Raw genomic sequence first — 23018 nt, forward strand, 5'->3', positions numbered from 1 at the left:
GAAATTTGAATTTTCAGCTTCATAATTGTTTGTTTACTGTTGAAATGTTCAATATTTTTTAAGGTATTGTTCTTCTACTGAAACAGAATAATAACCTCTCGACATTTAACAAGTTTTTGTAAGTCTAACTTGTCTGCAGCCTGCAACACCTCGCATCAAATCCTTTGTTCATCGTTTCCTATGCATATTTTCAACAAAAATTTCTTATTTTACCGACCGGAATCCCTTCTTTCGTCACCATTCAAACAAGCCTATCACATTACAAAACACAGTCACAAGACATGTTTCACAATAATTAGCATATTTCACGGCGTCCTTCTGACACAAGATCACACAGTATTGCTTGCCTCGAACACGACGCATCGTTTCACAAATCTTCGTGTGTTTTTCTTAATTCGAGTTCACGTCGTCAATTTTTGTCTCTCAAAGTCGAGCTTCTACGTCGACAATGAAATCTCTTGTCATAATCTTTGCGTGTGTCATTGCTGTTGTTCATTGCGCTAGTCTTGGCACCGATGACGAATGGTCCGCATACAAAGCCAAATATAGCAAGAAGTATGGTCGTGATGAGGAAAGTTATCGTAAAGAGATCTGGAGGGCCAATTTAAAGGTATAATTTTCCACTTTTTACCAAAATATGATGTGTGGAATGTTTCATGATGTAAGATTATAGCCAATATTAATCAATGCTATTGTATTTGTATATACGTAATTAGCTAAAATATCTTTGAAATCTAGTTTTATCGCATGGATTCTATCATTTCTATGATACACAAACTTCAACTTTCTCAGGGTTTTCTCATCAGATTGACCACCCTCAGTTTCGTTCATTTGAGAAAATCTTTCATGAATAATTTTCCCTACAACACATTAGATAACTTAGATAGTCGTCATGTATTTATTCAAGAAATCTTAAGTTGAATGGAACTGACGATACACAGCAATCGAAAACTGTTCGTTTTGCTTTCATTCTCAACTGACTTTGCTGAAATCGAATTTCATTTTGTCATTTTATTTTACAACTTTAGTGTTTACTATAAACACGCAAAATAAACATCTTTTTAAACAAACATACCCTAAGTGTCATTCAAGTTCACAACTAGTTCACAACTAGATTGCCCTTGTCGTGACGTCAGCGGATGCTTTAGAAAATAAGGTTCTTGAAAAGAAGCCTCGCTATAGATATTTACTATAAAAGTGGTCCCTGGTGACAGCGTTTTCTACCTTGCATAGTGAGTTTGAAAACCATTTTAATGAATTTCGTAGAAAGTCGAGGAACACAACAATGGCCAACACAGCTATACCCTGGCCATGAATCATTTGGGTGATCTCACGGCGGTTGAATTTCGGGCATTGATGCTGGGCACTATCTATCGACCGGAAAGAAGAGATAACGGAACAACGTACCTTCCTCCCAGTGTCGACGCTGAGCTCCCAACCGAAGTTGATTGGCGCAAAAAAGGCTACGTCACTCCAGTTAAAAATCAAAGTATGTCGTTTGTCCAATATATGGCTTCCAGAGAGAACAATTTAGAATTGAAAAACGCTTTGATACAGTTTGCCCTAGGTTTTCTCCTGTAGTAACACTGGATCAATAAGAGATGATCTTTACTGGACCTCTAGGAAGAACAGTTTAGAACTGATAGAGCTATCCAGTATAAATAAAGTTAGTTTAATTCAGGTTTCCTCTATAATGGATCTATAAGAGATGATCCTTAATGGACCTCTAGGAAGAACAGTACTGATAAAGCTATCCAGTATAAACGAAGATAGCTTAGTTCCTGTAGTAACAATTAAACGTTTTTAGAACAATGTGGTTCGTGCTGGGCGTTCAGCACCACCGGTTCACTTGAAGGACAACATTTTAAGAAAACTGGCAAACTTGTCTCGCTCAGCGAGCAAAATCTTGTCGACTGCTCTGGAAAGTTTGGAAACAATGGCTGCGAAGGTGGTTTGATGGACGATGCTTTCGACTACATCAAGGCCAATGGTGGTATTGACACCGAAGCCAGTTACCCGTACAAAGCCAAGGACGGAAGATGCAAGTATCGTGCTTCTGAAAGTGGTGCAACTTGCAGTGGTACGTGTTGTTGTAAATATAATTTAGTTTTTTGACATGGGAAATAGAAAAGAGAAGAGTATTGTTCCATAAGCAAAGCACACTAAGCAAACATGAAAAGATTTAGGAAATAAGTTGAAAACGAAACACGAAAACAAATAAAAGGTACACAGAGTGGGAAATAAAATAAAATAAACAAAAGAGGGAAAAAAAAGCGAGGCAAAACACTAACATCACTTTGCTTAAATCATATGATCGTGTTTCTTTTCCAAAGGTCACACTGATATCGAAAAAGGATCAGAGTCCGAGCTTCAAGATGCAACGGCAAATGTTGGTCCTATTTCAGTTGCGATTGACGCCAGTCATTCGAGTTTCCAACTCTATCATAAGGGTGTTTATGACGAACCAAATTGTAGCAGCACCCAGCTCGACCATGGTGTTTTGGTGGTGGGTTATGGTACTCTGAATGGTGAAGATTACTGGCTGGTCAAAAACAGCTGGGGTGCATCTTGGGGTTTGGAAGGATACATCATGATGTCTAGGAACAAAAACAACCAATGTGGGATAGCGACAGCCGCAAGTTATCCGTTGGTCTAAATATGAACCCAAAAAACCATTCGCAAGGACAAAAATCATTATTAGGCAGAATAATAATTCAGATGTTTTTCGTAACTGGTATAAAAATTGTAAGTTTACTCCACCACGATTGAAACAAATTGGGTTGGGTATAGTGTTATGTTGTAATGTAAAATTATTTTTAATAAAATTTTGGTTTATTTTTCGCAATAAATGCAGAACAGATCTGAGATCTTCATTCAGTGTTCCTCCGAAACGGTTGGGAACGCATGAAATGGTAGAGTGTTTAATATTTTACCATCCTGTAGGAATTTTGTGTGGGAATACGTAAACAAGTACAAGTCCTAGCAACTTGTCTGTGAAATCAGTTTTCGACATTCCTAATTTTGTCGTAATGCACTATGATATTTTTTTGTTTTGAAATCGTTAGTTCTGGCTAAATCCCTGCCGGGGAGGTTGAGGATCCAGGCCATCATGTCAGCCATTGATCAGATGATTTTTAGCCCACGTTTTAAGTTATGCATAAAACGGCAGTTAAACCTGAATTGTCAACAATGTCAATGATAATTCAAGACTCAGTCATGAGTGTTTTCAATCGTGACGAAACATGGTCTGAGTGATGATACAAGCAGGGATATATTTTTTGTTCCTTGGCTGTACATGGCTTTTTATCACCACTGCCTCGCTGGCAGAAGAGAGCGACACAAAATTCGGTAACGAAGCACAATGGCTAGTCTGGAAGAATATACATGGCAAAATATATGCAGATACAAATGAAGATAATCTTCGCAAGGCAATATGGCGGTCAAATCTGAAGGTTTGTGCTCTTATCACACAGTACTAAAGAATACAATATCGCCAGACCTTGGGATAACTAAACACTTCCCTGTCCTTAGTGGTAAGCGAATTACATCGCCTATAAACTATTTGTTTGTTTGCAAATAAAGCATGACAGAGTTATACTAATAACAAGTAACCTAGACATGCACAATGTATAATAGTTTTGGGGTCAGTTTGATATGGCTTTGTGTGAAAACTACAAGATGTCTAATATTTCTATGTTTTCTATTAGAAAGTTGCGGATCACAATAAGGGCAACAACAGCTACAGATTAGCTATCAACCATTTGGGTGATCTCACGGAGATTGAATATAAGGCATTGATGCTGGGTACCAAATACTGGCCGGGTATAAGAACCAACGGGTCGACATTCCTACCGCCTTCAAACGTGCGTTTGCCTTCCTCTGTGGACTGGCGCGAAAAAGGTTATGTCACAAGAGTTAAGAATCAGGGTAATGCGTTGTGTGAACATATTCATCCATGTTATTACCAAAATATAAATATTGATCCATCTCTCTCACTGATCCAGCGTTCACATATTCTTGATTACTCTATCAGTTCTAAACTGCTCTTCCTAGAGGTCCAGAAAGGGTCATCTCGTATTGATCCAGTGTTACTACAGGAGGGAACCCAAACTAAACTAGCTTTATTTATACGGGATAGCTCTATCAGTTCTAAACTGTTCTTCCTGGAGGTCCAGTAAGGATCATCTCGTATTGATCCAGTGTTACTACAGGAGGAAACCTAAACTAAACTAACTTTATTTATACTGGATAGCTCCATCAGTTCTAAAGTGTTCTTCCTAGAGGTCCAGTAAGGATCATCTCTTATTGATCTAGTGTTACTACAGGAGGAAACCTAAACTGAACTAACTTTATTAATACTGGATAGTCAATCAGTTCTAAACTGTTCTTCCTAGAGATCAAGTAAGGATCATCTCTTATTGATCCAGTGTTACTACAGGAGGAAACCTAAACTAAACTAACTTTATTTATACTGGATAGCTCTATCAGTTCTAAACTGTTCTTCCTAGAGGTCCAGTAAGCATCATCTCTTATTGATCCAGCGTTACTACAGGAGTAAACCTAAACTAAACTAACTTTATTTACACTATATATGAGAGATGGGATCATGCAAAATGAATATAAGATGAGCACAAAGCTGAAACGAGTTCATCTTCATAGGTTCTTGTGGTTCGTGTTGGGCCTTCAGTGCCACAGGATCGTTGGAGGGACAACATTTTAAGAAAACAGGAAACCTGATCTCACTTAGCGAACAAAATCTTGTCGACTGTACGTTATGGTATGGAAATCGTGGATGTTCTGGTGGCTTAATGGATAATGCATTCAGATATGTTAAAGATTATGGCATTGATACGGAAGAAAGTTATCCTTACAAAGGAGTTCAAAGTTTATTCTGTTTCTATAACTCTGCTGACGTTGGCGCAACGTGTTCAGGTAAAGTGGATAAATGATGGATGATTGATCATGATTCTGGCTGGATTTTGATCCAGATCTTCACAGAGTGATATTTTTCCCATTTTACAACTGAATTCGCGAGCAAACAGTTCATTCTAAAATACTCTTTCCAGCTCTAAAGTTGTATATCGCTCCCCTTGTCTGGACCAAAATTTAGGCCATAGCTTGCCGGAATCATGCATTGAATGAAAAAAATGCAACCGCGTTCAGAGAGTGTGAGAATCGAAGGTTTGAGAGTAGTTTTCTAGTGAAAAATATACGGCATATGTGAATTATGAAAATACTGAATTGGATGTTTGACCGGTCTAGTGATTACGTTCGGCATTGCCAGGGGCGCCGGAACCACAGGGGCAGCCCTGTGCCCTTTGCTACCATGTTCGCATGTACTTGTAAATTTGAGTTTCCTATTCGTGTGGTTGCTCAGGTAAAATGAATGTGCCCTTTTCTAACTCTGCCCCCGCCGCCCTAAACTGCTTCCGGCGCCCCTGGATATTGCTTGACTGACCAGCGGTATCACATCGTTGAGATGTCGTGGTTTGTAAATATTAGCTACACGTGTTCACTATAGGATACGTTGATATCAAGAATGGCTCGGAGAAACAGCTTCAATCTGCCGTAGGGACTGTGGGTCCTATATCTGCTGCTATGGACGCTGATCACTCCAGCTTTCAGCTCTACCACAGCGGTGTGTACGATGAATCAGACTGCTGTAGTACAGACTTAAACCATGGTGTGTTGGTAGTAGGGTATGGTACTTTGGATGGTAAAGACTACTGGCTGGTCAAAAATAGCTGGGGTACAGATTGGGGTATCAAAGGGTATATAATGATGTCAAGGAACAAGGGTAATCAATGTGGAATAGCCACCCTTGCTAGTTATCCCTTGCTGTAAGTTGTCATGAACGGTCGACCAGCGTGGGAAACAAGTAATTCTGAAACACTTACAGTAATTATATTTTTGTGTTGCTAAATCGTAGTTACTTTTAATCTTTTAATACTTTCTTTCGCGAAGAAGGACCAAAACTAGGAGAGATTTTAATACCAAACAGTAATAGTTCTCCAATAGTAAACATCAGTTTGATTAAACTGCCTTACCACTTACCATAACCTGTGTATAGGTGGCAGAATAAAACACGACAGATGTTTCATATTTGTCCAGAATGCGCACATAACAACAGATTAACTCAGATTCGGGAGAAAACAAAGTCAAACGACAAAGTCTTGTCCAGTTTTTTATATCGAGATCAGAAATGCATAATAATTACGCATTCTATGCACGCGCACGCGCACTATGGCGTAAAGACGCTAAAAAATAGTGCTCCGTGACATTTGAAATTTTTACACAATTACTGCTAAATTTTTAGAAACATTATTGCGTTATTACTTAAGTAAGGATATCTTTAAAACAACGTTGGTGTTATTTTTTGTTAACTTGGTTTTTTCGCGCATTTTGTGACTTTATCAAGATTTGGACATCGAACATTGGTCATTGGAGTGGTTACGCGTTCATTGCTTTTAGCGTGAATAATTTCCAGTGCTACTTCAACTGTGAATTCTGTGAGTTCGAATTGGTTATATTATATATATTTTTGGAACTTTTACGCAAATATTTTGCTATTTCTCGAGTTTGGACCGTTAAATTATATTTGCGAACGTTATTCCGTTAACCGCGTGCTACGTGATTTGGTAAATTGGTTGGTGACGAAGCACGCTAATTAGAAACTATGCCGCAAGAAAGCAAAGGCGGAGAGCGCGCATTTCAATGTAATTTGTGCCCGAGACAATTTGGTTCGGAACGAGGACGGTCGCTACATTTAAATTCATGCAGGAAAAAACACGCAACTGGTGGAGCGAGTCAACAAGATGGACAAACATCAAGTATGCCTGGTTCTATTGTTGTCGATCCGGTTACTCCCTCAAGTTCTCAAAATAGCGGATCACCATGTGTTTGGGGCAGCCTCACTAAAGACGATCTAAAGCAAGTTGTTAACGCAGCCTATGAAGAGGTGGTTTTTTGGCGCAAAAATCTGTTTATGTTGCCGAGTGGAGCTGCTGGAAAGTCATACGTCAGGGAACTGGAGAGACTTGTTAACGCTTGGAACAGTAACTCGGAGATCTTGCATGATATTTCTTTAAAACTTACTATGATCATGCCTGCTCTTCTCTTACAAAAACCGAGTTTCAAATCGAGATCGAAAGACCATGTGACTTGTCTGTCTCGGCGCATGGCTTTGTGGCAACAAGGTAACTTTGATGGGTTACTTCGGGAATGCAGAACCATCCAGTCGACACTACTGGCTACTAGAAAGGTTTCGAATGAACAGCTTTCCAAGACCTTCGCTAGTCTCATGTTTCGTGGCAAAGTGAACGCAGCTCTACGTTTGTTGGATGAACAATCATGTGGTGGAGTTCTTCCTCTTAATGACGCTGTGTACAAGGACCTCTTGCAGAAACATCCACCTGCACAACCTGAGGATCATTCCGTCATGATTGATGGTGAAATTCCATATGTCGATCCATCGTTATTCGCCAACATCGACGAGGCAGCCATAGCAAAAGCAGCATTGAGGACTCAAGGTGCTGCTGGTCCTTCAGGTCTTGACGCACTTGGATGGCGGCATATTTTGGTGTCTCGCAACTATGGAGATGCTGGCAAAGATCTACGATCCGCAATAGCGTTAATGGCGAGAACACTTGCAACCCAGAAGGTCGTTATTGGAGCAGATCAGACCACCAGCTTAGAGACCTTCTTAGCGTGTCGCTTAATACCTCTGGACAAGAACCCTGGTGTCAGACCGATTGGGATTGGAGAGGTTCTACGACGGATAATTGGAAAATCAATTGTCTTTGCCATTAAACCACAAATCATGGATAGCGCAGGAGACTTGCAGCTATGTGCAGGACAACAATCAGGCTGCGAGGCTGCTGTTCACGCCATGTCGAAGATTTTTGAAGAAGAAGAAACAGACGCTGTCTTACTGGTAGACGCCACCAATGCGTTCAATTCCATCAACCGCAAGATCATGTTACATAACATTCAGTACATTTGTCCTGCAATGGCTGTTTATACGTTCAATTGTTATGTAACAGCTTCAAGATTGTTCGTGCAAGGTGGTAAAGAAATTGCATCAGCTGAAGGTACCACGCAAGGTGATCCGTTAGCCATGCCGTTATACGCCGTCGCCATTACTCCACTCCTGCTCATGATTAAATCTGGTGAAGCTAGTGATGTAAGGCATGTTGCGTACGCGGATGACCTTAGTGGGGCAGGTAAGCTAATGCAACTGCGTGCCTGGTGGGAGAAGATTGCCGTGCATGGTCCGAGTCTTGGTTACTACCCGCGAGCTGATAAATCCTGGTTGATTGTGAAGCCACACCTGGAGCAGACTGCCATTGAGATCTTCGCTGGAACTAATGTACGAATTTCAAGTGAAGGGCATAAGTACCTTGGAGGATATCTTGGATCGGATGACGGAAAAGATAAGTATATTAGTTCTTTAGTTAGTAAATGGTGCCAGCAACTTCACGTTTTGAGTGAAATTGCCAAATTCCAACCCCAAGCAGCATACACGGCGTTTGTCTCGGGTTTTCGGCACAGATTTACTTACCACATTCGTGCCGTTCCAGGTATCAAGACCGCGATGCAGCTTGTTGACGACACCATCAACCTGAAGCTCCTTCCTGCACTCCTCGATAACCGTAGCTTGTCCATCCATGAGCGACAATTGGTTTCGCTTCCAGCTCGTATGGGAGGTCTTGGTATTCCGATCTTTAACGACATCTGTGATGAAGAACATTTGAACTCCACAACCATCTGTCATCTTCTCTCAAGTAGAATCATCCACCAGAATGGTACACCATCAGCAGAACATGGAGATTCCATCCACGATCTTCGCCGTGAGATTGCAAAACAACGTCAAGCTAGGAACTCGTTGCTGCTACAGAACTTGAGATCGAGCATGAGTGAAGAGCAGATTCGAGCAAATGACCTCGCCCAGTTGAAAGGATCCTCAGCTTGGCTAACTGCTCTGCCACTTGCTGAAGAGGGCTACATCTTGACCAAGCGTGAGTTCTTTGATGCAATCTACATGCGTTATCGATGGCCTTTGAAACGCCTTCCATCTTTCTGCGCTTGTGGAAAATCGTTCACGGTAGATCATGCCCTGTCGTGCCTGAAAGGAGGTTTTATCCATCGAAGACATAATGAGATCCGTGATCTACTTGCTGCTGCTATCGATGACGTTGCTTACGATGTTTCAATTGAACCTGCTCTTGCTCCTTTGACTGGCGAGGTTCTTCCATCCAGTGCTAACTCAGCCGATGACGCCAGAGTGGACATTGCTGCGAGAGGTTTCTGGCAGAGATGTGAAAAGGCATTTTTTGATGTAAGGGTGTTTAACCCATACGCCTCTACACATCGACGCCAGACGTTGAGCAGCTCGTTTAAAGCCAACGAACGGGAAAAGAAGCGACATTACAACCAACGGATTGTTGAGGTCGAGCATGGCTCCTTCACACCGGTCGTCTTCAGCGCCTTTGGCGGATGCGGAAGAGAGACCCAACATTTTCTTTCCTTCCTGGGTGCGAAGCTGGCTGACAAGAAGAATCATTCTACATCTATGGTGGTTAGCTGGTTACGACGAAAGATCGCCTTTGCTTTGCTTAGAGCTCGCGTGGTGTGTGTTCGTGGCAGTCGAAGTTGGAGGACTGCGTCCATCACATCAACTAACGACATTACGTTGTCGGAATGGAACTCCAACATTAGCGAGTAGTCTAGTTAAGTTGTTTTTGTAAATAGTCTGTAGAACTATTATACTTAATTTTAATGCATGATTGATTATTGTAAATTTCCCTAGTACTAATAATGTGAATAAATTATTATATAATTACGCATTCTTGGAGGGTGGCACTAGTCAGTTTTTAACCAATCATATGGCACTCCTGGAGGGTGTTGGTGCAGAATAACAGTTGGTGGTGAACTGGCAAGTCAAGTGATCAAATCTAATATTTTGGCAAAGAATCAAGTGCTCTTTTACAGACATGAATAACATGGATAGTTGTTTAAAACTGGTTCCTCGTAACTGTTACAATACGTACAGTTCAGTAGTTCTTGCTTTGTTTGTAGCAATTGGCGTGGTTCTCCTTACAATCGCGAGTGTTTTCGAGGCGAAATCAAGTCTGAAATGTGACCTGAACAAGAGACTCGCGAGCACTATATTTAAAGGGAAGTACATTGAAGCAGGATGTCTTCTGAAATACGCAGAACAGTTTCTCCCTTCGTTACCTCTTACTGCTTTCATTGCAATAAGTTTTGGACTTGTGGTTGTATGTAGTGTCGTGTATGGTTACCTGGTGAAACATAGAGTCGACATCTTCACGAATAATCCAAGCATAACGACGAACGAGGGCGTAGAAGAAAGCCAGCCAGTGGCGTATCAACGTCGTAATCGTTATCTTGTATTCATGGCTTACGTAATCCATTTAATCGTTTGTCGTATGATACCACTGACAATATTCTCAGCATTTCTCTTAACCTCGTCCAATTTTCCCACCCATTTTGAATGTCCTTTGCCCAATATGAAAACAACAACTAGTACTTCCCATGAGAACGTCACAGGGTCAACTACGAATTCTTCATTTGTGGACTGCACTTATTCAATGGCTGGGAAGAAACAACAAGTTGTTGCCGGCTTCATCACGATAAATTTTCTCGTCGATGCAGCGACACTCGTTGAGATTGTTTATCTATTGTGGTCGGCATGGAAGAGACCCACTTTCAAAACTGATCAGGAATTCATTACCTTGTACCTTGAAAAAAAGCATGCAGAAGCGACCCCTAATACCTCCAACCCTTACTCCTCTTACTCTCCTAACCAAAAAGCAAACCAGGAAATCCATGAGATAACTCGGGAAACTAACTCTAACTCTCCTAACCAAGAAGTAAACCAGGAAATCCATGAGATAACTCAGAAAACTAACTCTAACTCTCCTAACCAAGAAGCAAACCAGGAAATCCATGAGATAACTCAGGAAACTAACTCTAACTCTTTTAACCAAGAAGTAAACCAGGAAATACATGAGACTCAGGAAACTAACTCTCCTAACCAAGAAGCAAACCAGGAAATCCATGAGACAACTCAGGAAACTAACTCTAACTCTCCTAACCAAGAAGTAAACAAGGAAATCAGTGAGATAACTCAGGAAAACAAGTCTAACTCTCCTAACCAAGAAGCAAACCAGGAAATCCATGAGATGATTCAGGAAAATAAAACCAAACGTGTATTAACTGTGAATATCTTAGAAGGAAAACGAAAACTGGATAAAATTGATATCAATGTCATAATTCAAGTTGGAACAGAATGTGTCAATTATTCAAGAAGGAAAATTTTGAAAGATAGACATGAGATTGATGACATTCAATTGGAAAAGCCCCCCAGTTCAAAAGTACTTGAGAGTACAGCAGAATTTTTTCAAGCAGAAAAAGCTGGTAAGAAACCTCCTAGAACTGTTCTTGTAGTTGGCAGACCAGGTATTGGGAAAACTTTGCTGACTGAAAAAATCCTTCGGCTTCTTGGGTGGCAAGAAAGTCGACAACATGATGAATTCTGGTATGAAAAAATTGATTGATTGATTAAAATTAAGATCACATGGCAGCAGAAACTGAATTGTGTGACTTATTACATGGGTTGGTTACACTAGTATAGTAAAACTTCTACTATTATTATATATACTAGGTTACCTGCAAGGTAGAGATTGCTGCGAGCATTTTAGGGTCCAAGTGAATTGTTATATGAAATGTTAGTAAACTAAATCCATTTTAACTAATAGCAATAGCAGGTTTAAAAAACGCAAAGTGAACCTCGATCTATTGAGCGTTAACTCGCTGGGGGCTGTACATGAATTAATACATATTAGCGAAAACACTATCAATGACGTCAATATTTAGGTCAATATATGCTATATCAATGCTGTCTTGCGAGTTGCAGCTCGTTTAATCAAAGTCTTTAGAAGCAGCTAGTTTTAAAAATATTTTAACATACGAATCACAACAGGAGTATTAACACTAATAGTAATATTAGGTAGAATTTTGCGCGCGTAGCGACATTTTCCCCGCAACAAAGCGAAAATACAGGCCCAGTAGCACATGTTTAACAAAATAGAACATTTTTTGGTAACATGGATATTTGTTTTTTAAATATGCTATTTGTCTTTGTTGTGTCCATGTAAATGTTTGACTTCATGTGAAGAGTAACAAAACATCACTTAATACTTTGAACTTTGAACGCGCTCGAGAAGACGTGTAATCAGAAACCACGTGAAGATCCGGTGAAAGCACTAAATAACAAAAACATTTAGCTCATTGTAAAATAGGAATAAAAACATATGCCTATGCTTACAGTAACCTAATTTTAAATAAGTCAAACATTTCACGAATCTGAGCGATTCAGTCAGGCAATTTAGACGATCAATTCAATTGCATATTTTATCTGCGACTCGCACTTAAAACATCATTTGATGCAAAATATGGAAATCAGCAAAAGAATACAAATGTCAATGGATAAAAAAGACTTTAAAGCATCTGTATGTAAGACTTGATTTGCTTCACAGCTCTGACAGCTCAACTGCTAAAGTAAAGCGAATTAGCAAATTGGATAGTATACATCTTAATATTCTAGAATGATTTATATAGTTCGTATATATACAGCATGAATCTAGCTGTGATCGATTGTATGCTTTTAGCGTTTCATAAATATACCAGTTAGAATTGTAAACAACTGTAAACGTAACATATGAACGAAAGATGAAAATATCTTACCTTGAATAGTCAAAATAGAACAGAAGCTTTGAAATTTAACAAAAATTTGAAGATCCTGTATATGAGCGAGTTTAAAATGTGTGTTCTACGCATAAAAAACGCGCACGACCACAATTCCTTGCGCTAAATAAAATTTAGTTCAGAACCCCCTCTCTGCACAAATTAGACTGCTGCTACGCTCGCTCGCTTCAGGCTCGCTCGCTCCGCAGCAACAAGAGTTCTTGGTTACACTACTATATTAAAAGATCCACTATAATTATATTTACAAAATTCCTTATATAGGATGTTTACACTAGTATAGTAAATGTTCTGCTATTATTATATATGCAAGATTCTTGGTTACACTACTATATTTAAGGTTCTACTATAATTATATTTACAAAATACCTTGTATAGGATGTTTAAGGTTTCAATAACCTAAGATGTACATTTCTTATACATGTTGGAAATTGTTTGTTTCGATGCGCTCGCAACACTATTCACAACTTTGTTGGGTTTTTATATTAGATTTTCTCTCACAATATAGATCACAGTCCTTAGAGCTCCGCTATCACTTCACAATTAATTACTTTTCGTTTCCTACCTCATTATATCTTCTCTGTCATCTAGTGCTACTAATTAATTACTCATGCTACTAAAATTCCTAAAATATTTAACACACTCCCCCCATTTGCCTCGAAAGAGACAAATGTTCTTGTATTGGTCCATGTAAGTTCATGTCCGTAGACAAAATCCAGCCAGAATCATGATCAATCATCCATCATTTATCCACTTTACCTGAACACGTTGCGCCAACGTCAGCAGAGTTATAAAGTTTGAACTCCTTTGTAAGGATAACTTTCTTCCGTATCAATGCCATAATCTTTAACATATCTGAATGCGTTATCCATTAAGCCACCAGAACATCCACGATTTCCATACCATAACGTACAGTCGACAAGATTTTGTTCGCTAAGTGAGATCAGGTTTCCTGTTTTCTTAAAATGTTGGCCTTCCAACGATCCTGTGGCACTGAAGGCCCAACACGAACCACAAGAACCTATGAAGATGAACTCGTTTCAGCTTTGCGCTCATCTTATATTCATTTTTCATGATCCCATCTCTCATATATAGTATAAAGAAAGTTAGTTTAGTTTAGCTTTCCTCCTGTAGTAACACTGGATCAATAAGAGATGATTCTTACTTGATCTCTAGGAAGAACAGTTTAGAACTGATAGAACTATCCAGTATAAATAAAGTTGGTTTAGTTTAGGTTTCCTCCTGACTCCTGTAGTAACACTGGATGAATAAGAGATGATCCTTACTGGACCTCTAGGAAGAACAGTTTAGAACTGATAGAGCTATCCAGTATAAATAAAGTTAGTCTAGTTTAGGTTTCCTCCTGTAGTAACACTGGATCAATAAGAGATGATCCCTACTGGACCTCTAGGAAGAACAGTTTAGAACTGATAGAGCTATCCAGTATAAATAAAGTTTTTCCTACTCCTGAGGCATCTAAAGTTGTCAAATATGAACATTTCTTACGATCTGCTAACGTTTTCTGCAAGCATTTCGAACACTCTTTACAAATTAACATCCCTCAAAACTATAATTGCATTGCAAGTTGCAAGAAAAATTGCGTAGTGTAAAGGTCTGTTCACATGATGCAATTTTGTTGGATCCAATTCACTTGTGACGTATGGAATATAGTCAGTTGTTGATAAGCAGCACAGCATTGGCTTCAGTGGGTTTGCTGTCCATGTACATCATAAGACAACAAACTATAAAACATCCTTCAGAAGTGAATTGGATCGTGTGAACAGACCTTACAGCGCCTTATTAAATAGCCATAAGCGCGGGGTTGGTTTATATGGAGGTAACCAGACCTGATACCTGAGCTAGTTTGCTTTCCATAGAGGAAATCAACCCTGTGTTTATATAGGATCGAGTCTTTCGACGAGGTGGATCTTAAGACAAGACATTAAGAGTATAGAAAAAAAGGGTTGTTTTAATTCACAACACATGTCGTAAGTTAACACAAAGAAATCTACGTAGGAATCAGTGAAATTACAATAATAAACTACAAAATACTTATAAGAAATACAATCATATACACATATACAAGAATACTATTTACAAAGCATTAAAAACTTTATCAGATACTACAAACACTGATTTACTTTTAAACAATGCAAACTGATTTATTAAATCTTATTTTTTTTGCCTTTTGGTAGGAAATTCAAATTGAAATAGATTTTCCAATATATGTTTTGACATTTTATCATTTTTCCCAATGTATATAATCAATAAAAGAAGATAAAGATAAGAGAAGATAATTTAATAAAAAAACTACGAGAGTAAAATATCCAATGTGTCATGAAGAAAAATATTAATATGATTTGCCTGCAATATACAGCTTCACAAAATCATTTTACAACGTTTGTCGCGTTTTACAGGATTGCAGCCATTACGACTTTACATTTAGTGAAACAGTTCGAAGTTGTCACTCTTAGCATCACTTAAATATTTAACATCTTCAGTTGTTAATCTAATATTGCTATTTACATCTAGTTTAGTAAGTTTACAATTGTCATTCTTCAAAGCATCACTTAAATATTTAGCACCTTCAGTTTTTAAATCATTGCTTCTTACATTTAGTTTAGTAAGTTTACCGTTGTCACTCTTCAAAGCATTACTTAAATATTTAGCACCTTCAGTTTTTAAATCATTGAAACTTACATCTAGTTCAGTAAGTTTACTATTGTCACTCTTCAAAGCATCACTTAAATATTTAACACCTCCAGCTTTTAAATCATTGCGACTTACATTTAGTTTAGTAAGTTTACAGTTGTCACTCTTCAGAGCATTACTTAAATATCTAGCAGCTTCAGTTTTTAAATCATTGCCACTTACATCTAGTTCAGTAAGTTTACAGTTGTCACTCTTCAAAGCATCACTTAAACATTTAACACCTTCAGTTTTTAAACCAATATTGCTACTTACATCTAGTTCAGTAAGTTCACAGTTGTCATTCTCCAGGTCATGGTTATCTTTCTTCAAAAACTTAGCCAATTCACGGATAGCAATGTTCGTCACAGTACAACGACTGATGCGAAGCTGTTTCAAGTTCTTGATGTGGCTTAAAAATTTGAACAAAGCTGTAGATTCTGCTGGTGCAATATTTAATTCTCTCAAAGTAAATGTTTCATCATCATCATCAGACGCAAACGACGAAATCATTTTCATGACGCTATCTTCTTGCATTTCCCAAACACATTTTATCACGAGTAAACCTTTGTCATTACTCTTGGCAATACGTCGTTTCTTTGGCATCAAGTCTTGAAATCTAGATTAAGATATATTTTGAGAGAAAAGTTTAGAAGTTTGGGATTATATTTAGAGAAAACTTCCTAGTATAAATGGCCATTTTATCAAAGAGAAAATTGATTCACACGAAAACGATAACAGACAAGTGATTTTGTTTTTCGTACAAACATATATAAAACCACAAAAGTATGAATTTCTCGTAAGAAAATACAAATTCTGTGACCGCTTGCTTTCTTCAAAATGGCATTAAAATGGTTTTTCCGTTTCGTCTGCCAAAAATATAAGGTTTTCGACTTCGCATTTACGAAACAAAAACTAATGAATGTTAAATAAATTGTTGAAAACAGTAAAATATCACCTCATATTTTGGAATTACGGCAACAAAACGTCAATTAAATGTTTTAAATATATCCATTCAGGTAATTTCAGATTTCTTTTCTTTCTTTTTAATAATCTTGAATAGTTTTTCAAGGTTTTTTGTTTGTTTTTAACTCAGTTTTCTCCTCATCTTCGTCTTCGTGGATCATAGAAAATAAAAAATTGAGAAGCAGCAGAGTATCACGTCACAGATTACCCAGATGTCTCACTTCTGATTAAAAAAATTGATTAAAAAAAAGGTAAGCGCTTGCTCAGCAAGTGACTAGAGGCACAGATTACCCAGATGTCTCACTTCTGATTAAAAAAGCGTAAGCGCTTGCTCAGCAAGTGACTAGAGGTGTTAATCTGTGATCACGTGAATCACTGATTAACCAATCATATCGCTTCAAACCACCTCAACTGACACGTGCTTGTCCTATGATGAATTATGAATATTTCATTGTACAGCATGCAAAACTATTGACTAGGAAACTGCACTGGAATCAATCATAGTCATCAAAAGTTATAATTTCATTAAATCATCTCATAACAGTTGTAATTGTTGTAATTGTTTGAATAAAAAATAAGTAAAGCAACTTTTCACAGAATTGGCTAATCAAAATCATTCATAATTTATACAACAGGCGCAGAGGTTTTATCAACTTTGGAAAATCCTCAATGATGCTAATGCTAGGTAAGGAAGCTGTTGCAGATTTTTGTTGAGGGTTTTAAATTGATGCCAGCTAGCAACATGCATCAGCTATAATGCAATACTACCCAATACGCCCATAAATTGTGACAAATTTTTACCTTTTGCATATATATTCGATTACTTCAATGTCTTCATGCTTTGCTGACCTGATAAATAATTAAATGTGAATGAATACAAGATTATATAGACTAAATGATACAACAATGGATAAATAATATAAGAAGATTCCCTTACATGCATATGGCTATCAAATTGAGTTGTGACTATACAATATAACTGGCTACTTTATAACTTTATCTAATTTGAAGAAAATTCCGTAAACAGAAATAATATATGATTGAACTAAAGTCATGCAATATGATTATACTAAATTATGTAAATTGAATGAACGTTTCCTTATCAGTCAAACAACTCGTCATGTCCTTGAAACTCAATTGCTGCGATCCGATCTCTTGCTTGGACGGCCGCTTGTCGCTTCGGTCTCGGTCGAAACTCGACTGCATTTGCATTGAGCTTCGCTGATTCTTTCTCTGGTCCCGAATCACATGACAATTCCAGGGGGAAAAGGTGTTGCACCGGTCTTTCTAACTCCGTTTCTCCTACTCGCACTTTCGCTCCTCGTACAACGCCGTCTACTCCCGGAATCACCTTCACTACTTTTCCCATTCTCCATTTTCCGCGACTTTTCTCGTCCGATTTCACAATTACGATTTCGCCGACCGCTGGCGATCGATACTTCCCGTCATGTTTGAGGTTGTGCTGTTCATGTAACCCGCTGAGATATTCACCCGTCCATCTACGCCACACCGTTTCCTTGCATCGTCTGAGATGTTTCGCTCGCTTTCGCAGGTCCTTTGTTTCAAGTTGGTAGGGTTCTATCTCTGGCACCAAATTGCATCGTTCGTATAGCAGTGAATTTGGAGTGAGGGTGGGAAGTTGGATATCGTCCTCGACATAACTGGGCGGTTGTTGAGGGTCACTTCCACGTCCAATACCACTTCTCGTAGCTTTTCCAAAGAGAGGAATCCGTTTCCGATCGTTTTGTATAGGGATTGCTTTATGATCCCGATCAACCTCTCAAATTGGCCACCCCACCCTGGAGCACGACTCAGGTTGAATTGCCACTTTATTCCTTCTTTCGATAAGAAGTTGTTCACTCTCTCATCTTTCATCGCTGCTCTCAACCATTTCGCTGCTGCAATGAAAGTTCTACCGTTATCCGAATAGATTTTCTTCGGGCGACCGCGACGTGCTATCAGGCGTTTCAAACTTTGCAAGAACTCGTTAGTTTCCATGCTCGTCAGGACTTCCAGATAAAGAGATCGCGTAAGGCCGCAGGCGTACCTCATTATATCTTCTCTGTCATCTAGTGCTACTAATTAATTACTCATGCTACTAAAATTCCTAAAATATTTAACATACAACTGATTATATACTTTACTACCAGTAATTATGAATGAGTTAGAAAAACGTTTAGTACTAGTTGTTGGTACTACTAGGGGGTATTGTACCCGCAGGTCATAAGCTTTAGAATCATGACTTTCCTGCAGTAGATGTTTCAATTTATTATCTGGGCTTTCCTTTATATTCTGGAATAGTTTGTTGGTGAGAGCTTCATGATGATCGTCAATGGTTTGAATATTGGCTAACTCCAGGGCGGTAGAGTACGGAACACCCGGAAAGATACACCTCAATGCTCTCTTCTGGATGCGCTCCAGATCTTCTCTCACATATATTGAGAGGGCGTCATGGAAGACGGGACAGCCATAGTCCATGATGAACGTATGCATGTTGGGCGTTCAGCACCACCGTTTCACTTGAAGGACAACATTTTAAGAAAACTGGCAAGCTTGTCTCACTCAGCGAGCAAAATCTTGTCGACTGCTCTGGAAAGTTTGGCAACAATGGCTGCGAAGGTGGTTTAATGGACGATGCTTTCAACTACATCAAGGCTAATGGTGGTATTGACACCGAAGCCAGTTACCCGTACAAAGCCAAGGACGGAAGATGCAAATATCGTGCTTCTGAAAGTGGTGCAACTTGCAGTGGTACGTGTTGTTGTAAATATCATTTAGTTTTTTGAAATGGGAAAAAGAAAAGAGAAGAGTATTGTTCCATAAACAAAGCACACTAAGCAAACATGAAAAAATTTAAGAAATAAGTTGAAAACGAAACACGAAAACAAATAAAAGGTACACAGAGTGAGAAATAAAATAAAATAAACAAGAGAGTGAAAAAAAAGCGAGGCAAAACACTAACATCACTTTGCTTAAATCATATGATCGTGTTTCTCTTCCAAAGGTCACACTGATATCGAAAAAGGTTCAGAGTCCGAGCTTCAAGATGCAACGGCAAATGTTGGTCCTATTTCAGTTGCGATTGACGCCAGTCATTCGAGTTTCCAACTCTATCATAAGGGTGTTTATGACGAACCAAATTGTAGCAGCACCCAGCTCGACCATGGTGTCTTGGTGGTGGGCTATGGTACTCTGAATGGTGAAGATTACTGGCTGGTCAAAAACAGCTGGGGTGCATCTTGGGGCTTGGAAGGATACATCATGATGTCTATGAACAAAAACAACCAATGTGGGATAGCGACAGCCGCAAGTTATCCGTTGGTCTAAATATGAACCCAAAAACCATTCGCAAGGACTTATATCATTATCAGGCAGAATAATAATTCAGATGTTTTCCGTAACTGGTAGAAAAATTTGTAACTTTACTCCACCACGATTGAAACAAATTGGGTTGGGTAGTGTTATGTTGTAATGTAAAATAATTTTTAATAAAATTTCGGTTTATTTTTCGCAATAAATGCAGAACAGATCTGAGATCTTCATTCAGTGTTCCTCCGAAACGGTTGGGAACACATGAAGTGATAGAGTATTTAATATTTTACAATCCTGCTGGGATTTTGTGTGGGAATTCGAATCAAGTACAAGTCGTAGAAACTTGTCTGTGAAGTCAGTTTTCGACATTCCTAATTTTGTCGTAATGCACTATGACATTTTTTGTTTTGAAATCGTTAGTTCTGGCTAAATCCCTGCCGGGGAGGTTGAGGATACCATGCCACCATGTCAGCTATTGATCAGATGATTTTTAGCCCACGTTTTAAGTTATGCATAAAACGGCAGTTAAACCTGAATAGTCAACAATGTCAATGATAATTCAAGACTCAGTCATGAGTGTTTTCAATCGTGACGAAACATGGTCTGAGTGATGACACAAGCAGGGATATATTTTTTGTTTCTTGGCTATACATGGCTTTTCATCACCACTGCCTCGCTGGCAGAAGAAAGCGACACACCATTCGGTAACGAAGCACAATGGCTAGTCTGGAAAAATATACATGGCAAAATATATGCAGATACAAATGAAGATAATCTTCGCAAGGCAATATGGCGGTCAAACCTGAAGGTTTGTGCTCTTATCACATAGTACTAAAGAATACAATATCGCCAGACCTTGGGATAACTAAACACTTCCCTGTCCTTAGTGGTAAGCGAATACATCGCCTATAAACTATTTGTTTGTTTGCAAGTAAAGCATGACAGAGTTATACTAATAACATGTAACCTAGACATGCACAATGTATAATAGTTTTGGGGTCAGTTTGATATGGCTTTGTGTGAAAACTACAAGATGTCTAATATTTCTATGTTTTCTATTAGAAAGTTGCGGATCATAATAAGGGCAACAACAGCTACAGATTAGCTATCAACCATTTGGGTGATCTCACGGAGATTGAATATAAGGCATTGATGCTGGGTACCAAATACTGGCCGGGTATAAGAACCAACGGGTCGACATTCCTACCGCCTTCAAACGTGCGTTTGCCTTCCTCTGTGGACTGGCGCGACAAAGGTTATGTCACAAGAGTTAAGAATCAGGGTAATGCGTTGTGTGAACATATTCATCCATGTTATTACCAAAATATAAATATTGATCCATCTCTCTCACTGATCCAGCGTTAACATATTCTTGATTACTCTATCAGTTCTAAACTGCTCTTCCTAGAGGTCCAGAAAGGGTCATCTCGTATTGATCCAGTGTTACTACAGGAGGAAACCCAAACTAAACTAGCTTTATTTATACGGGATAGCTCTATCAGTTCTAAACTGTTCTTCCTGGAGGTCCAGTAAGGATCATCTCGTATTGATCCAGTGTTACTACAGGAGGAAACCTAAACTAAACTAACTTTATTTATACTGGATAGCTCCATTAGTTCTAAAGTGTTCTTCCTAGAGGTCCAGTAAGGATCATCTCTTATTGATCTAGTGTTACTACAGGAGGAAACCTAAACTAAACTAACTTTATTAATACTGGATAGTCAATCAGTTCTAAACTGTTCTTCCTAGAGGTCCAGTAAGGATCATCTCTTATTCATCCAGTGTTACTACAGGCGGAGACCTAAACTAAACTAACTTTATTTATACTATATATGAGAGATGGGATCATGCAAAATGAATATAAGATGAGCGCAAAGCTGAAACGAGTTCATCTTCATAGGTTCTTGCGGTTCGTGTTGGGCCTTCAGTGCCACAGGATCGTTGGAGGGCCAACATTTTAGGAAAACAGGAAACTTGATCTCACTTAGCGAACAAAATCTTGTCGACTGTACGTTATGGTATGGAAATCGTGGATGTTCTGGTGGCTTAATGGATAACGCATTCAGATATGTTAAAGATTATGGCATTGATACGGAAGAAAGTTATCCTTACAAAGGAGTTCAAAGTTATTCTGTTTCTATAACTCTGCTGACGTTGGCGCAACGTGTTCAGGTAAAGTGGATAAATTATGGATGATTGATCATGATTCTGGCTGGATTTTGATCCAGACCTTCACAGAGTGATATTTTTTCCATTTTACAACTGAATTCGCGAGCAAACAGTTCGTTCTAAGATACTCTTTCCAGCTCTAAGGTTGTATATCGCTCCCCTTGTCTGGACCAAAATTTAGGCCATAGCTTGCCGGAATCATGCATCGAATGAAAAAAATGCGATCGCGTTCAGAGATTGTGAGAATCGAAGGTTTGAGAGTAGTTTTCTAGTGAAAAATATACGGCATATGTGAATTATGAAAATACTGAATTGGATGTTTGACCGGTCTAGTGATTACGTTCGGCATTGCCTTGACTGATCAGCGGTATCACATCGTTGAGATGTCGTGGTTTGTAAATATTAGCTACACGTGTTCACTATAGGATACGTTGATATCAAGAATGGTTCAGAGAGACAGCTTCAATCTGCCGTAGGGGCTGTGGGTCCTATATCTGCTGCTATGGACGCTGACCACTCCAGCTTTCAGCTCTACCACAGCGGTGTGTACGATGAATCAGACTGCAGTAGTACAGACTTAAACCACGGTGTGTTGGTAGTAGGGTATGGTACTTTGGATGGTAAAGACTACTGGCTGGTCAAAAATAGCTGGGGTACAGATTGGGGTATCAAAGGGTATATAATGATGTCAAGGAACAAGGGTAATCAATGTGGAATAGCCAGCCTTGCTAGTTATCCCTTGATGTAAGTTGTCATGAACGGTCGACCAGCGTGGGAAACAAGTAATTCTGAAACACTTACAGTAATTATATTTTTTTGTTGCTAAATCGTAGTTACTTTTAATCTTTTAATACTCTCTTTTGCGAAGAAGGACCAAAACTAGGAGAGATTTTAATAACAAACAGTAATAGTTCTCCAATAGTAAACTTCAGTTTGATTAAACTGTCTTACCACTTACCATAAGTCCATAACCTGCGTATAGGCGGCAGAATAAAACACGACAGATGTTTCGTATTTGTCCAGAATGCGCACATAACAACAGATTGGCTCAGATTCGGGAGAAAACAAAGTCAATACGACAAAGTCTTGAAACTTGG

At 38.8% G+C, this 23018-nt stretch overlaps 5 protein-coding genes and 1 pseudogene across 5 annotated transcripts; 5 read left to right on the top strand and 1 right to left on the bottom strand.

Annotated features, from left to right (window-relative positions):
* Nucleotides 1–300: 300 nt before the first annotated feature.
* On the top strand, nucleotides 301–2824 carry LOC114516752 (cathepsin L1-like). The gene is made up of 4 exons (XM_028536313.1): nucleotides 301–610; nucleotides 1267–1489; nucleotides 1808–2080; nucleotides 2334–2824. The coding sequence occupies exons 1-4, from the start codon at nucleotides 449–451 to the stop codon at nucleotides 2654–2656; spliced, it is 981 nt and encodes a 326-aa protein (XP_028392114.1). The 5' UTR covers nucleotides 301–448; the 3' UTR covers nucleotides 2657–2824.
* Nucleotides 2825–3206: 382 nt separating this feature from the next.
* LOC114516800 (cathepsin L1-like) lies at nucleotides 3207–7039 on the top strand. The gene is made up of 4 exons (XM_028536382.1): nucleotides 3207–3452; nucleotides 3708–3927; nucleotides 4660–4932; nucleotides 5522–7039. The coding sequence occupies exons 1-4, from the start codon at nucleotides 3255–3257 to the stop codon at nucleotides 5842–5844; spliced, it is 1014 nt and encodes a 337-aa protein (XP_028392183.1). The 5' UTR covers nucleotides 3207–3254; the 3' UTR covers nucleotides 5845–7039.
* Nucleotides 7040–9938: 2899 nt separating this feature from the next.
* On the top strand, nucleotides 9939–13090 carry LOC114516799 (transcription factor SPT20 homolog). The gene is made up of 2 exons (XM_028536381.1): nucleotides 9939–10996; nucleotides 11048–13090. The coding sequence occupies exons 1-2, from the start codon at nucleotides 9993–9995 to the stop codon at nucleotides 11577–11579; spliced, it is 1536 nt and encodes a 511-aa protein (XP_028392182.1). The 5' UTR covers nucleotides 9939–9992; the 3' UTR covers nucleotides 11580–13090.
* Nucleotides 13091–14681: 1591 nt separating this feature from the next.
* Nucleotides 14682–16089, bottom strand: LOC114516632 (NACHT, LRR and PYD domains-containing protein 1-like). Its single transcript, XM_028536158.1, has 2 exons — nucleotides 15487–16089; nucleotides 14682–14714 (listed from the first exon to the last, which is right to left on the bottom strand). Exons 1-2 carry the CDS (start codon nucleotides 16078–16080, stop codon nucleotides 14682–14684), a joined length of 627 nt encoding a protein of 208 aa, XP_028391959.1. The 5' UTR covers nucleotides 16081–16089.
* Nucleotides 16090–18935: 2846 nt separating this feature from the next.
* On the top strand, nucleotides 18936–19974 carry LOC114516801 (digestive cysteine proteinase 2-like; the record flags this gene model as incomplete). Its single annotated transcript, XM_028536383.1, has 2 exons — nucleotides 18936–19191; nucleotides 19445–19974. Coding segments are annotated over 2 exons (579 nt in total), but the record flags the coding sequence as incomplete, so codon positions are not given.
* A 324-nt stretch (nucleotides 19975–20298) lies between these two features.
* On the top strand, nucleotides 20299–23018 carry LOC114516451 (annotated as a pseudogene).

The sequence above is a fragment of the Dendronephthya gigantea genome, unplaced genomic scaffold, assembly GCF_004324835.1.
Source record: "Dendronephthya gigantea isolate DGI-Jeju-01 unplaced genomic scaffold, DenGig_1.0 000006F, whole genome shotgun sequence".
In the NCBI taxonomy this organism is placed as follows: Eukaryota; Metazoa; Cnidaria; class Anthozoa; order Malacalcyonacea; family Nephtheidae; genus Dendronephthya; species Dendronephthya gigantea.

What these genes read in the sequence shown, in the direction of transcription:
- LOC114516752 (XM_028536313.1), top strand. Translation starts at nt 449, where the DNA reads ATGAAATCTCTTGTCATAATCTTTGCGTGTGTCATTGCTGTTGTTCAT. An exon ending in TCTGGAGGGCCAATTTAAAG is followed by an intron (nt 611 to 1,266) that starts GTATAATTTTCC and finishes TGAATTTCGTAG; the next exon opens with AAAGTCGAGGAACACAACAA. An exon ending in AAGTGGTGCAACTTGCAGTG is followed by an intron (nt 2,081 to 2,333) that starts GTACGTGTTGTT and finishes TCTTTTCCAAAG; the next exon opens with GTCACACTGATATCGAAAAA.
- LOC114516800 (XM_028536382.1), top strand. Translation starts at nt 3,255, where the DNA reads ATGATACAAGCAGGGATATATTTTTTGTTCCTTGGCTGTACATGGCTT. An exon ending in CACAAGAGTTAAGAATCAGG is followed by an intron (nt 3,928 to 4,659) that starts GTAATGCGTTGT and finishes TCATCTTCATAG; the next exon opens with GTTCTTGTGGTTCGTGTTGG. An exon ending in CGTTGGCGCAACGTGTTCAG is followed by an intron (nt 4,933 to 5,521) that starts GTAAAGTGGATA and finishes TGTTCACTATAG; the next exon opens with GATACGTTGATATCAAGAAT.
- LOC114516799 (XM_028536381.1), top strand. Translation starts at nt 9,993, where the DNA reads ATGAATAACATGGATAGTTGTTTAAAACTGGTTCCTCGTAACTGTTAC. An exon ending in ACTCAGGAAACTAACTCTAA is followed by an intron (nt 10,997 to 11,047) that starts CTCTTTTAACCA and finishes TCAGGAAACTAA; the next exon opens with CTCTCCTAACCAAGAAGCAA.
- LOC114516632 (XM_028536158.1), bottom strand. Translation starts at nt 16,080, where the DNA reads ATGCCAAAGAAACGACGTATTGCCAAGAGTAATGACAAAGGTTTACTC. An exon ending in GTAAACTTACTGAACTAGAT is followed by an intron (nt 14,715 to 15,486) that starts GTAAGTTTCAAT and finishes TCTTGTCTTAAG; the next exon opens with ATCCACCTCGTCGAAAGACT.